The sequence below is a fragment of the Triplophysa rosa genome, linkage group LG11 (assembly GCF_024868665.1).
Source record: "Triplophysa rosa linkage group LG11, Trosa_1v2, whole genome shotgun sequence".
NCBI lineage: Eukaryota > Metazoa > Chordata > Actinopteri > Cypriniformes > Nemacheilidae > Triplophysa > Triplophysa rosa.
This window is the reverse complement of record NC_079900.1, coordinates 16292808-16305917: the sequence shown is the minus strand read 5'-3', so window position 1 is coordinate 16305917 and position 13110 is coordinate 16292808. Positions and strand designations below refer to the sequence as shown.

Genomic DNA, 13110 nt, shown 5'->3' with positions numbered 1-13110 from the left:
TTGTTTATTGCTGTCACTGCGAGATAGAGCAAACACAAACACAATGTCAGTCACGTTCCGGAGTCCCTCTGAACCAACAAATCATTTAAAAAACTTGCTTCACTCTTATAAATGAGTCTCTTGCAATTCCATTTTAAATCACTGGTGCATGTGAGTTTTTACATAAATATATAAGAATAATAATACTATGAAAGCCATTTTTATTACAGTAAAGGCACAGTTCACCCAAAAACGAAAATTCTGTCATGATTTACTCACCCTTGAGTTGTTCCAAATCTGTAGAAGTTTCTTGGTTCTGATGAACACAGAGAAAGATATTTGGAAGAATGTCAGTAACCATCGTTGACTACCATAGTAGGAAAAATGACAATGGTAGTCAAAAGTTCCCCAGAACTGTTTTCTTTCCAACATTGTTCAAAATATCTCCTTTTGTGTTCAACAGAACAAAGAAATTTATAAAGCAATTTTTCCTACTATTGTAGTCAATGGTGGCCAAGGTTTGGTTATACGCATTCTTTCAAATATCTTTCTCTGTGTTCATCAAACTTTAGATTTGAGTAAATAATGACTGAAGTTTTATTTTTGGGTGAGCTATTTCTTCAGGCTGATGTATAAATGGAGAATAGCAAATCCATAAATATTATTTTCTTAAATAAAAAGCAATCCATTAATTACGCTTTTTGGTCATGTGAGTACATAATTACAGATTTTTTATTTTGGGTTGAACTATCCCGTTGAATGGCACTTCTCAAACAATGTCTTTTTGTCTTGAATTTGACCGGCATCTGTTCTTTCCAGTGTTTCTCTCTCTATGCCAGTCATCTAGTGTAGTCACATTAGCACCCTCACAGACTGTCTGGATCAGCTGTGTCAAATTTAACCTTCCCCGTCTGCTCATTACAGTCCCTGTATCCCAACCATTAACTGGGTCATGCTCATTCAGACACACAAGTGGCTATAACAAGAGACTTTCCTGACTGTGGATGACTGGAAACCACCCAACATGGTAATGGATTTGCTGCTATACTATGCTCTCACAACAGAAGCATCCCCTCTGCTGGATAAGTAGAAGCGTTTAAACCGTGTGTGCTTTTCCGCACCACTGCCCTACATATGAAGAGTTTGGTTCCTAAATGAGATGACTCCGTTTAAAAAAAAAAAAATCATGTTTTTTATTGTGCATTCCAATTAATATCATTCAAAATGCAGTTGGTTTGTTTTGATTTAAGCCACATAATTACTCAAAAAATACAGCCAACTTGCACAATAAAACACAATAAAAACATGATAATATTATAAAAACTTGATTTTGAAAATTTTGAAAACGGGAGCTATCTCATTTTGGAAGCAAACTCTTCATATATATGTTAGGGGTGTCACAATATACTGGTATTGTCAATAACCGTGGTATTAAAAATCATGATTATCAAATAGTGTTAATAGTACACATTTAAAACTTAAAGGGATAGTTCACCCCAAAATGAAAATTCTGGCATCATTTACTCACCCTCTAGTTGTTCCAAATCTTTGTTCTGATGAAAACACATAATGATATTTGGACGAATGCTTGTAACCAAACAGTTCTTAGCCACCATTGACTACCACAGAAGGAAAAATGACAATGGTGGTCAAAAGTGCCCTAGAACGGTTTGCTGTCCTACATTCTTCAAAATATCTTCTTTTGTGTTCAACAGAACAAAGAAATTTATAAAGCAATTTTTCCTACTATGGTAGTCAATGGTGGCCAAGAATTAAGGGGCTCAGAGCAGAAAAATGATGGTATGATGTGCACAATCTGCTCTGTCTCTTGAGAATGCACCTCTTTATAATCAGCATGTCTTTCACGGCTTGTGGCTCTCGCATACACACAATTCTAAGCCAATCACATGTCTCTTTCATGAATTTACCTTCAAGCTAACTAACTCCATCGCCTGGGTACACTTTTATTGGATACTCCCTGGTGGAAAGCAATAACTACACATCTAGTATTTGCAATCTTGAATGTGCTTACATCCTATATAATAAAGCAAGTAGATAAGTGTGAGAAAGAAAGTATCTGAATGCAACCTTGGCTGCGTCCTTGACTCTCCTGAGAAGCTAGCTACAGACGAAAAAACGATATTTCACCACAGACTGGGAACAAATGAAAATTCCACATGCCCTATTTTCCCAAGGGAAGAGCTTTAACAAGCAGATTTACACTGAGACACAGCTTTGAAACACAGTGAAAGAGTCCAAGATGAAAACAAGGATAACAAAACAACGAAGAGTAGACAGTTGAGTTGTTACCGCCCTAAAGTGTTATCCAGAGTCAAAACCACTTTTCACTCAAGGTTGTCCCAAGGAGCCATAAAGTTACCTGGGTGTCATTGTTCTACTGGTGTATATCCAGTTTAGAGGAGAGGAGGCAGATGGGATTATAGCACAGGATACAAGATGATTCCCAGTGATGAATTGGGTGTCAGCTGGCACATCCTGGCCCGTTTAACTTTCACCGAGTTGATCCATCTCCAGCCGAGTTTTGGAGGCTGCTCAAAGTAAAGCGATGCCTAGAAACTGGAGCAGAGTGAAAAATGTTCAGGAACGCTCCTATTAGACACCAGAAACCCTCCAGCGGCTAGGCTGAAATTAGAAGCCTCATTGTGACCGAGACTACACCCTATTTTAAATCTCCACGGAGTTAATTAGGCCACCTTTGTATCAACACTTGACTATTCATAATGTTTCCACACACGCTTGGTCGTATGAAAGCAGGGAAGAGAAAAAATGAAACAATTATATCTGATGAACCCTTACGCATGAATGATTTGTGTTGTTTTATATTTAAAGTGATAGTTCTCCCAAAAATGTAAATTCTGTAATAATTTACTCACCCTCATATCATTCCAAACATGTATGAGATTCTTTCTTCCGCACAACACTACAGAAGATATTTTGAAGAACGTCGGTCACCAAACAGCACTACACACCATCGACTTTAATTTATTTTGCATTCCACAGAAAAAGAGTTATATATAGGCTTTGAACAACATGTGGGAGAATAAATGATGACAGACTTTTTATTTGTGAACTATCCATTTAAGGCAACACTCAAATCTTCATAAAAGAGCACAATATGACTGCACAGCACAGTTTTTGACTTAACGTATGTATGACTCAATAAATAAATATATTTATATAAATATATATGTACAGCTGGGGAAAAATTAGGAGAGTATTTCAAATTTGAATTTAATCAGCATTTCTAGATGTATTGTGGCCATTCCAGTCCAGTGTCTGTTGAATTTCAACAAAATCAAACCTCAGGAGTGACGAAGTCATCCAACAGCAATGTGAAAGACTGACAGCATGACAAGACACGTGAAAACTGTCATAAAAATCACATCAAAATATAGAATATGAACTAACTTGCAATACTTGAGGTCTGAAAAAATACAGAGCATATTTTCTCTGTTTTCATTTTCTGCACATAGAAACAACATTTTTATTTGAAATTTGGTAGAAATATTGTTAGTAGTTCACAGAGTGGAACAAAAATGATCATAAACACATACAAAATAGTACATTCAGAAAAACTGAAAATAATTTTAAAATGGTCTCTTCATTTTTTCGGCGGCTGTATATTTTCTAGTAAATGTCTTTACTGTTTGTACATATCAATTTTTACATATTTATTCTTTCTGTGGTGGTGGATTTGGGATTTGTTGAAACTGTTGGAGTTAACGCCCATATGGATGAAACAAGATCTTATCTGAATCATGTCATTTCCAATACAATTCCTCACTCCTCAACTTAATATTCTTACTCCATTATCCTGTCTTTTATTTCAATTAGTAGAACCAATTCATCGAACTGAAAACAACTGGGATCTGCTTTCACCCTGATGCCCCAGAAAAACTTCATGTTGCTTCAAGAGGGCTCTGCAAATCTTAACTAAATGTTTTTTTTTAATAGTTTATACAAATTAATAATAATATACATCTGCATAGAATTATGGGAATATATGAATCCATACTAGACCAATTTGAATCCGGACTTTACTATCCACACCATCAGTTGTCTTTCATAGAGTAGCTGTAAATTGCCTGGTGCTATTATGGATTTCAGTCTTTGCTCATCAACTTACCACCCCCGTATCTTTTAACTGCTCAAAGCAGCATATGAGCACAGCACAGAGCATCTACAGTATCCTGTCAGCAGCAGTGTGCACCATGTGTTTTGAGGATGTGGACAGCACATTATACTGCATACTGTTTAATTCATGTTTTATATAGAAATCTGTAAACGAAAGTGTACACACCTAACGTTGCCCCTAGCTATCCAAAATAAAAGACGGTGTTGAAAAAACTGTGGTTATTAGTTCATTCGTAATCTCAAGAGCGCGTAATTTCTAACCTCTACATGCTTTGCTTTTTGTTTGAAGCGTCTCTTGACGCTGTGGTGCAGCGCCATCTGCTGTTGTAAAAGTGTTACATGTTCCTCTTACCGTGTAGCAAACAAGGGCTTTTAAAATAGCTGACAAATATCGCTAAAATAGATTTCCCAAGACATCTGCACAAAGCGCCGACGCTATAGGCCGAACGGTGAAAATATTTTTGGCCAGCGACATGCGCGTGAAAACCATATAGGTGAAAACAGACAATCGCGCGAGAGATATTTCAATCATGACAAAATGGATTATTTTGGTTCTGCAGAGTACTGAATTTGTACCCTTATGAAAATGTATTGCATAGCCTATGGTTTACATTATAGTAAAAGCGCATGTTTTTGGTGGATGGATTTCCGTTTGTGCCTATACTGTTTAATTGACTATACAAATATCGTGATAAAAATATGTTTGCTAAAGTTAAACCACTGCAAATTTTTGTAACATACAGAACTACTGAAGATAAGGGACCTGCCGGAAAAAAAACAGAAATTCTAATTATTTCCATTAAAATACCATCATGAGCCATTTCCATTAAAACCGTTACAAACTTTTGCACAGTAGTGTATTTAGGCCATTATTCCAAAACGATTAATCTACCAGATAACATCCAACCAACAAAATCCTTCACATACCAGTGGACATAATTAAAACCAATACAATTCCCATTACAATCCAATATTTTTTCTCTAGTAATTTCTCTAGTTTTTTTTCCAGCAGGATTCACTCATAAAATAAAGAGGAAAGCCTGGAAATTTACAAAAACAATTTACTAAGCCATGTTTACATTCAGTGAGCTTCAGCAAAAAGTCCAGTATTCATATTGCACTCAAGAAAACATGCATCAGTTTAGACATAATTCTGAATGAACATAAACCGACCCTCGTTTACTACAGTTCATCAGTCTCTTCAGAATGAACGTTTTTCTCGTCAAAACCATTTACAACACCACAGAATGTGAAGTCGAATCATAAACCAACAAAAAACATCAGACTTCTTCACCCTTATGTTCACAGTGCTACCGCCTTCATCACACAGCTAACATTTGGCAGCTTCGAGAAAACACTTTTAGAGAACAAGGAAAGGCAACACATATAACTCTTTATCCATTTGACTACATTCAGAGGCACACAGCATTGCAGGTGGGTCAGAGGAACCCTGCAGCACAGTACTGATTTATGGAGACTGCTGAGTTGCTACACAAAGTGGCACAATAGCGCCACCTGATGAGATTGATGACAGGAGACATGGTTTGTCTTGTTTTGGTTTGGATTAGGGCACTAGTAACCCTGGGTGAAGTTGTAGCCGGTCTCAGAGTGAAATCTAGAGCCCGGAGCGGTGAAGCTGTAGGCAGCATAGGCAACCACAGAGCCCAACATTAGTCCAGACATGTAGGACACAGTCATTATGTTCCCTGTAGGAAAATATTACATGAACTGGAGTTAATGACTGCATCTCTAGAGAAGCCATTATAAATGTGTCCTTCGGTACATTTAGACAAACATACAAAGAAGGATGCACACCTGTTCATCTGCATAGACTTCAGTTTATTATCTCATTTGTAATCTAAATGGATTGAGGGATTTACCTGCTAGTTCCCTCTGCTCAGGTGCCACTTTGCCCGCAGCATGAATCATAGGAACGCTGCCAAAGTAGCCATTAGAAATGCCCATGAGGAGAGAGAAGATGCAAGGCCAGGCCGGGTGGCTGAAGGTGGGCTTCTGAGCGGGGTACACGCACATGATGAACAGAGGGATGAAGACCACTCGCACACAAGAGCACAAGAGAAGACGTGTCCCGTTCCAGTCGTATGGCACGGCCGCCACGATCTGAGTGCATAGAGATGCAGGATTAGATAAGAGATCCATAAAGATCCTTTGGAAATAAATAAATGGCTTTTGGTAAAATGCCACAAATTATTATCCACAAAAGTATTTATGTTAAATTATCCACAAATGAACATACTTTGCCCACAAAGTCAGATATGTTGAAGATGGCCATGATAATGATGGGCAGCCATTCCCCCAATTTGACATTCTTGATTTCAGACTCCAGTCCAGGAAAAAGACACAGGGTGATGAAATAAGTCACAGCAATGGACAGCATGTAAGTCCAGATCACCCGGGCGACTACATAGCGATGTAGAATCATGTCTGCAACAGAAGGGGTCACTGCTGTCATGCACATTAACGAAGAGGCATAACACAAAATTCTGTCATTATTTACTGGGCACCTCTTGTCCATTTACTGTCATTTCAAAGCTGTATGACTTTGTTTCTTCTGCAGAACATAAAATAATTTATTTTGAAAAATGTTGGTAACAGAAAACCGTCGGTCCCCGTTGCCTTGCATTGGTTTTGTGTCTGTACAATAGAAGTCAATGGGGACCAACGGTTTTTGGTTACCAACATTTTTCAAAATATCTCTTTTGTGTTTTGCAGAAGAAAGAAAATCCCACAGGTTTAAAATGACAGTAAATGGTGACCGAATTTTCATTTTAAATGAGAACTATTCCTTTAACTACAGTAATGTTCAGTTTGAAATGTGTGTTTGTGCTCTCTTTCTCTAAATAAATGGCACTGGCTTTATATTTTGCTACACAAGTAATGCAGTGATGCATAAATACATGCAATAATGCAGCCTTATATGCTTGAATGCTTTCTGTCTTAAATCTTTGAAAAATTATAATTTCTAAGCACTTTACATAAGTAAACAGCAATATGTAAAATACAATATGTAAATGATTAGTGCATTGTGATCATACCTTTGATACCTGGCCAGTTGCGTTTAATCTTTGGTTTGGGCACATCAAATCTCACGTACGTGTTGCTGCCGGCAAAGTCTGTGCAGCCATCTTCAGGTGGGGAAGCACCCACAGCACCATTGCCCTTGGAAACAGACAGAACATGTGATCAGTTCTTACTGAAAACATTATATCCATAGAGGACGGTAAAAATGGAATCAAGCAGGTCACTGCAGCTTTGAGCGTGCGTGCACTGAATTCAGATATTATAATGCTTTTCTTGATGAACTAGCGTTTCTGCAGAGGCTGTGTAAGGAGTGCCATTACTTGATTAAGTGTCTAGCTAGTAAAACCACTCTCTTTAATTTGCTGTGAATAGAAAATAGGATTCGCTGACATTCAAAAGCAAACTAAAGTAGGGAACAAAACTAAATGTATGGAATTAACAAATATAAGAAATAAGTTACATACACAAATAGATTCATAATAATTGGCCTGTTCATATGTGACATGCATAACTTACAAATCTTACTTCTTCTGTAATGACATCATGGTGGACCTGATACTGGTTTCCATGGTGTGAGTGGTCTTTGGCATAGGACAGACCCCGACGTGCCAGACCGGTGTAGTACCGCACAAATCTTGACCTCCGCACCAGCAAGTGCAGAACGAAGCACATCAGCACCATAGTGATGGAAATGCCGAAGAAGATGATGGTGTTCTCCTTCTCGTTTTTGATCAGTATTTTGGTGAAAATACGGCTGAGTGAAATGATCACTCCTGCCGTGCCTGTGCAAAGAAGGAAAGATGTTGTCATGGAATTCTTTGACCTTTGACAATCCCATCCCATCCCAAATCCCATGAGCTCATGAGCATCTTACTCTCTCCGGTCATCACTCCCTGTGTGTAGTGTTTGGGTAGCATCCCCATGTATCCATAGAAACTGGACTGCTGCACTGAAATGAGACATGAAAATGGGCTAAATAAGGGTTATCACTGGAAACACAGCAATGTTCTGAGAGAGAACATAATGTTTACAAAAGGGCAGTGCACACTAACATCCTTCTATGGAAAAAGTAACAAATACCTGTGCATCCAAATGCCACAATGCCCATAGACAGCAGATTGATGATGTACGACTGCTTCGTGGTGAACTTTTCCAGCCACACATCAAAGACGGTGACAAAAAGCAGAGGTCCAAGTGCAAAGAAATAACCTGGAAGTCAGCCCAGACATGTGAGAGCACATCTCATGCGCCTTTAGGGTTTTTTACCTACACATTTAAGTACACAGCATGTAGCTTCGTGAAGGTTTGGTGGCTATATATTACATTATGGACCAGCAGTGCATCGTTTCAGCTGTTTATTTATTTATTTGATCAACATGCACTTCTCGTAGTGCAGTATTTCGGCAGTGTTATTCTTCAGCTTCAGATAAGTGATGCAGCTGTCAGACCAGCCCTCCTGTCTTCCCTCAGGCGAGCGGCGTGCTCAGGTCAATCATCCACCTCCTCCCCCATCTCTTTGTGCTGGATGTGTGTCTGCTCTAAATAAACACACTCACCCACAGTGATCCTGGTGTGCAGGCTCAGCATCTCCACCAGGACGTTGTTTAGGATCACGGCCACAAGAGCAACAACGATGTACGTTAAACCCATGTCAAATACAATGTGAGTGCCTAAAAGACAACGGAGAATTTTGTTTAGCAAAATCTGTGTTTCATTTGTGTCATGTTAAAATATGAGCTTAAAGATAATACTGTACCTTCAAATTTATGATGGAGGTAGTCCACATCTGTAATGAAGCTATTGTAAGGCAACAGGAATCCAACTCCAGCCAGGAGCATGGCAAAATAGATCCCATGGTAGCGATCTTCTGGAACAGGCTCCTCAAAGGCTATACACAGAAAACACACGTCTGTCCGTGTTTATTTGTATTTTATTAGTCTTATGGATTTACACTGTATGTATAAAGTGAAAAGCCTTTATTGTAATTGTATAGCACAGCTCCTGTTGGCTCACTTTAAGCAGCTGCCATACCGTGTTGTGTGCTTCTTTGATGTATGTTTATGAATATGCATAAGGCATTTTACAATCTGCTCACTCTCAGCCCTGATGGAAACACATCTGTCCTTTTTGCTGGTTTGCTTATGGCTTTACTGTAGTACTTTAGCGTTACATGCCGTAGTGGATAAATAGGGTTTTATTCATTATGTTATATAAATACATCTCTAGAAAAAGATTAAGAGACCAAATCTGCCTTAATAAGCTTTTCTGTGTATGGTGGACATTTCTAACCTGAGTTTGTTGAATTCTAACAAAAGCACACCTCAAGAGTGACATGAAGTCACCCTACAGCAATGTGAAAGGAAAAACGCATGAAAGCTGGAATTAAAAATCAAATTCAATCAAATACATTTTCTTAACTCTTCTGAAACACACCTAAAACATTAGTATAGCTTTGCTTCAAATAATTATGAAAATGTGACATTTTTTTGCATTATTCTTTGGCAGTTGTCATTGACCTATAGACCGTTTCATCTGACACATGTGCCTGGCCCTAAGATAGTTTCCGGTCTGTGTTGGGTTGTAATATAACAAATAATTGTATACTTAATTTATATAAGCATTTATTTATATTAATATTTTATTGTATATTTATTGTATTAAATGACATTAAAACTACTCAACATTTATTGATTCTTTGTGGAGGTCTACCGGAAGTACTGTTTGGGCCACATGACAATTGTTTATGTTGTTGCTGCCGAAACCGTCTATTAGTTTGAAAACATTCCATCTTTTTGTTATTTTGACCGATTTATCCTGTTTAAATTTTCTGCAAACAATATTTCTATTTGGAACTTGAGAGAAATGTTATCAACACTTCACAGAACGAAACAAAATTGATCATTTCACCTAAACATTTATATAGTAAATCGAGAAAAACAAAAATTTTGGAGTGGTCTTTTAATTTTTTCCAGAGCTGTATGTTTAACTCAGTAAGCGTCTATACCACACTCAGGATCTCCTTTCACTGTGAGGAGTAACCTGTTGTCCAGAGATAAAAAAGCATGACCTTTGTATCCAGGCAACACAAGGGAACGGCATTCTCTCTATCTAACATGATTAGACCTTGCTATTACATGCCAAGTCCAAGGGATTGTTGTAACCTTCACAACCGAGGTGGGTCTTTATTCTTACTTTAAGTAACACCATACATTTAACACTAAATGACTCGAACTGGATTTAATGTCATATGCAGTAAACACTCACCATGTTCTGAAAGGGCCAGCACCCCTTTATCCGAGATATCTTTCACTTGACAGTCTTCTTCCTCAAGCTGGTAGCTTTCAAAACTGAAGCTCATCACCACGTTGCCCTCAGGGGTCAGGCCAGGGGTGGCCTGTTTACGCCTCTCTACTCCGTTAGAGCCCATAGTCCCTCTTTTAGTAAGGCCTTTAGTAACAATGTCAGGAATGTGGTGAGTGCTGGAAAATAATTCATATTATCTTATGGTTTAAGCCAACTTTAAATTCATTTAAGATGGCATAACAGAAAAAAACTGACTCTATCTTTTAGTTACTGAATAATTTATATCAGTATTTAATAACAATAACCTGTCTGCATTATAAAAACATACCTGGTTGTTTTAGTAGCCAACTATACGATATCATGCTTTCTGCACTTTAATGTTGCTGATGGATTAATCCAACACGTATGTTTATTATAGATCATGATTGTTGTGTTTGCCATTATATCTTAGATGAGCGATGAAAGGAGCCTGTGATGTTACTGATGTTGAATTGAAGTGTAATAAAAGCAAGTAAAAAGCAACCTGGAGCTACTCAGCTCTAAGTCAGCCATGATATTTGACGTTTGATGTGGCTGTATGTTGCACATCATTATGTAAGTAGCCTTTTCTAATGTCTAGAGATAAACTGCATTCCTGCGTGGTCTACATGAGCAAAGAATCGATTGTCCATAGCAATTTTTTGTCTTAATGCAAATCAAGTCTATTCGGTGAATGGAGCCCAAGCGAGGAATAGATGCCACTGTTGGACTTGCTATTGAAATTAGCTTCTTTCTGGAAATCTGCCAATACATCCTTTGAAGAGGCTGATGTAGGGATTGCACGGCTGGTTGAAACAAGAAAAGATCTTTGATATCAAGGACATCACTGACTAGAGAGTATTTGGGCACATTTTGTCCTTCATCTGACTGTTGCATTGAGTGACTGACATATAAAACAAATGGTTGGAATAGTTCATCCTCAATTATTTATATTGCAAAAATCTGTAAACACAAACAATGCCCTACAACAGCTTTGAGCTTGCTTTTCAAGCGGTTGTGTCAATTAAATAAAAATAAGCAAAATGTCACAAAAGAAAAGCACAAACCATCAGCAGGCAATGTTGATAGACCACATTTAAAATCTATTCAAACTGCTTAAGTTATTTTGTATGTCTCCAGATGGTCATCAATACACGTTATTAAATACATTTAAAACATATTAAAGCTTTTCAAAATGATGCAGAGAGACACATGTATGAAGAATACGGTCTGATGAATGCAGAGTGTATGCAAGATATATACAACAGTAAAGACCTGATGCTCGTCTGCTTTATTGTGAATGTGCCCGTATAGCTCTTGCTGTTAGCAGCAGGGAAAACTCTATAAGTTGTTTTATTTTATTTTATTAAAGAAATTCAAACGAATCGAGGAAAAGAGAATAAGTCTTAAATCCAGATGTAACGCGTCATATGGAAAACTTCCGTGTGGAAAATAGACAAACGGATCGTGTAGCCTACTCATCGTCTGGCAAAATATATTCCCTACAAAGCCGAAACGCTGCTGTAAATGTCCATTTCCGCCATTCTGTTGGGTCTAATTGAATCACTTCGTTTTAAAAAATATACACAAAGCCAACGCGGTGATAAAAATCTCAAATATTTATTTTATCGCCATAGGCCGTTGTTTATGTATTCTTTAAGATGCATAGTCCACATATAGCCTAATTTGTTATTTAGTCCAAACAGAACGCAGCATTTATTCCCATTATTCATCTCGTAGCGCACATGCATAATTAAACATCCCCTCTGTAACATCACAAAGACAACAGGTTAAATCTTACCCCCAAATCTATTAAACATCGGTGTCCCTCGCTCGCATGGTACTCCGTGTAACGACAAATCTCCTTTATAGATAAAGCATTTTCATCACAAGTGTGGTTTTGTTTGGGCTCATCGTCCACACGGTTAAGAGACAGAGTGAACCGCTGTCATTCTCTCTCCCTCCCTCCCACAGCACCACACAGCGCATCTGTATCACGGTGTGTCTGCCAAAGCAACCCGCTTTCATTATCGCTTTTAAAGGAAACATGCACTCGTCTGCTTCGTGGTTATAACTGCACACGAATTCGGAATCAATTCGTGTTTTTAACTATACTAGTACACGAGGAACCTCCCACCTGAAAAAAAGAATGTAGTATATCCATTTACTATTGTAACAATAGTAAAATTCCTAGGTTTTAGTGTTTTTTATCTTGATATAGTTAATATTAAAGATAATATGTTAATACAACAGAATACTATAGTGTATACTTTAGTAATTATATATATTTACTTACTATAATCTACAATTCACTATAGTAAATGCTAAAGAATACAGTATGGATGGATGGATGGATGGATATACTTTATTAATCCCAAACTGGGAAATTTCAGTGTAGCAGCAGCATTACACCCAATACCAACACAATAAGTAAAGAACAAGCTAGACATATTTTTCATGTTGGCTTGTTTTTAATATGAAACATAGTCACCCGGCCAGGAAACATTTCATAAAAGTTTTCAATGTAAATATTTAAAAGTGTTATATGAGACATTATGTAATTAAAATTATAACCTTTTTTAACCCAACATAAAGATTATGATGTCAGATATA

General features: G+C 37.6%; 1 protein-coding gene across 3 annotated transcripts; it reads right to left on the bottom strand.

Moving 5' to 3' along the window:
• Positions 1 to 2979: 2979 nt before the first annotated feature.
• Positions 2980 to 12555, bottom strand: slc29a4a (solute carrier family 29 member 4a). 3 transcript variants are annotated; one of them, XM_057347197.1, is made up of 11 exons: positions 12299 to 12555; positions 10441 to 10623; positions 8933 to 9064; positions 8733 to 8846; positions 8257 to 8385; positions 8051 to 8125; positions 7693 to 7958; positions 7191 to 7314; positions 6392 to 6579; positions 6015 to 6255; positions 2980 to 5840 (listed from the first exon to the last, which is right to left on the bottom strand). In XM_057347197.1, exons 1-11 carry the CDS (start codon positions 12315 to 12317, stop codon positions 5707 to 5709), a joined length of 1605 nt encoding a protein of 534 aa, XP_057203180.1. In that variant the 5' UTR covers positions 12318 to 12555; the 3' UTR covers positions 2980 to 5706. The 3 variants fall into 3 exon arrangements, with proteins under 3 accessions (XP_057203180.1, XP_057203181.1, XP_057203182.1); XM_057347198.1 differs by having other exon boundaries at positions 7702 to 7958; XM_057347199.1 differs by having other exon boundaries at positions 10441 to 10655; positions 12299 to 12554.
• Positions 12556 to 13110: the final 555 nt, after the last annotated feature.

Excerpts from the sequence above, each read along its gene's own strand:
- slc29a4a (XM_057347197.1), bottom strand. Across the intron at positions 6,580-7,190 it reads CAACTGGCCAGGTATCAAAG|ACATGATTCTACATCGCTAT; the intron begins GTATGATCACAA and ends CTTCTGTTGCAG. Across the intron at positions 6,256-6,391 it reads TATCTGACTTTGTGGGCAAA|ATCGTGGCGGCCGTGCCATA; the intron begins GTATGTTCATTT and ends CTATGCACTCAG.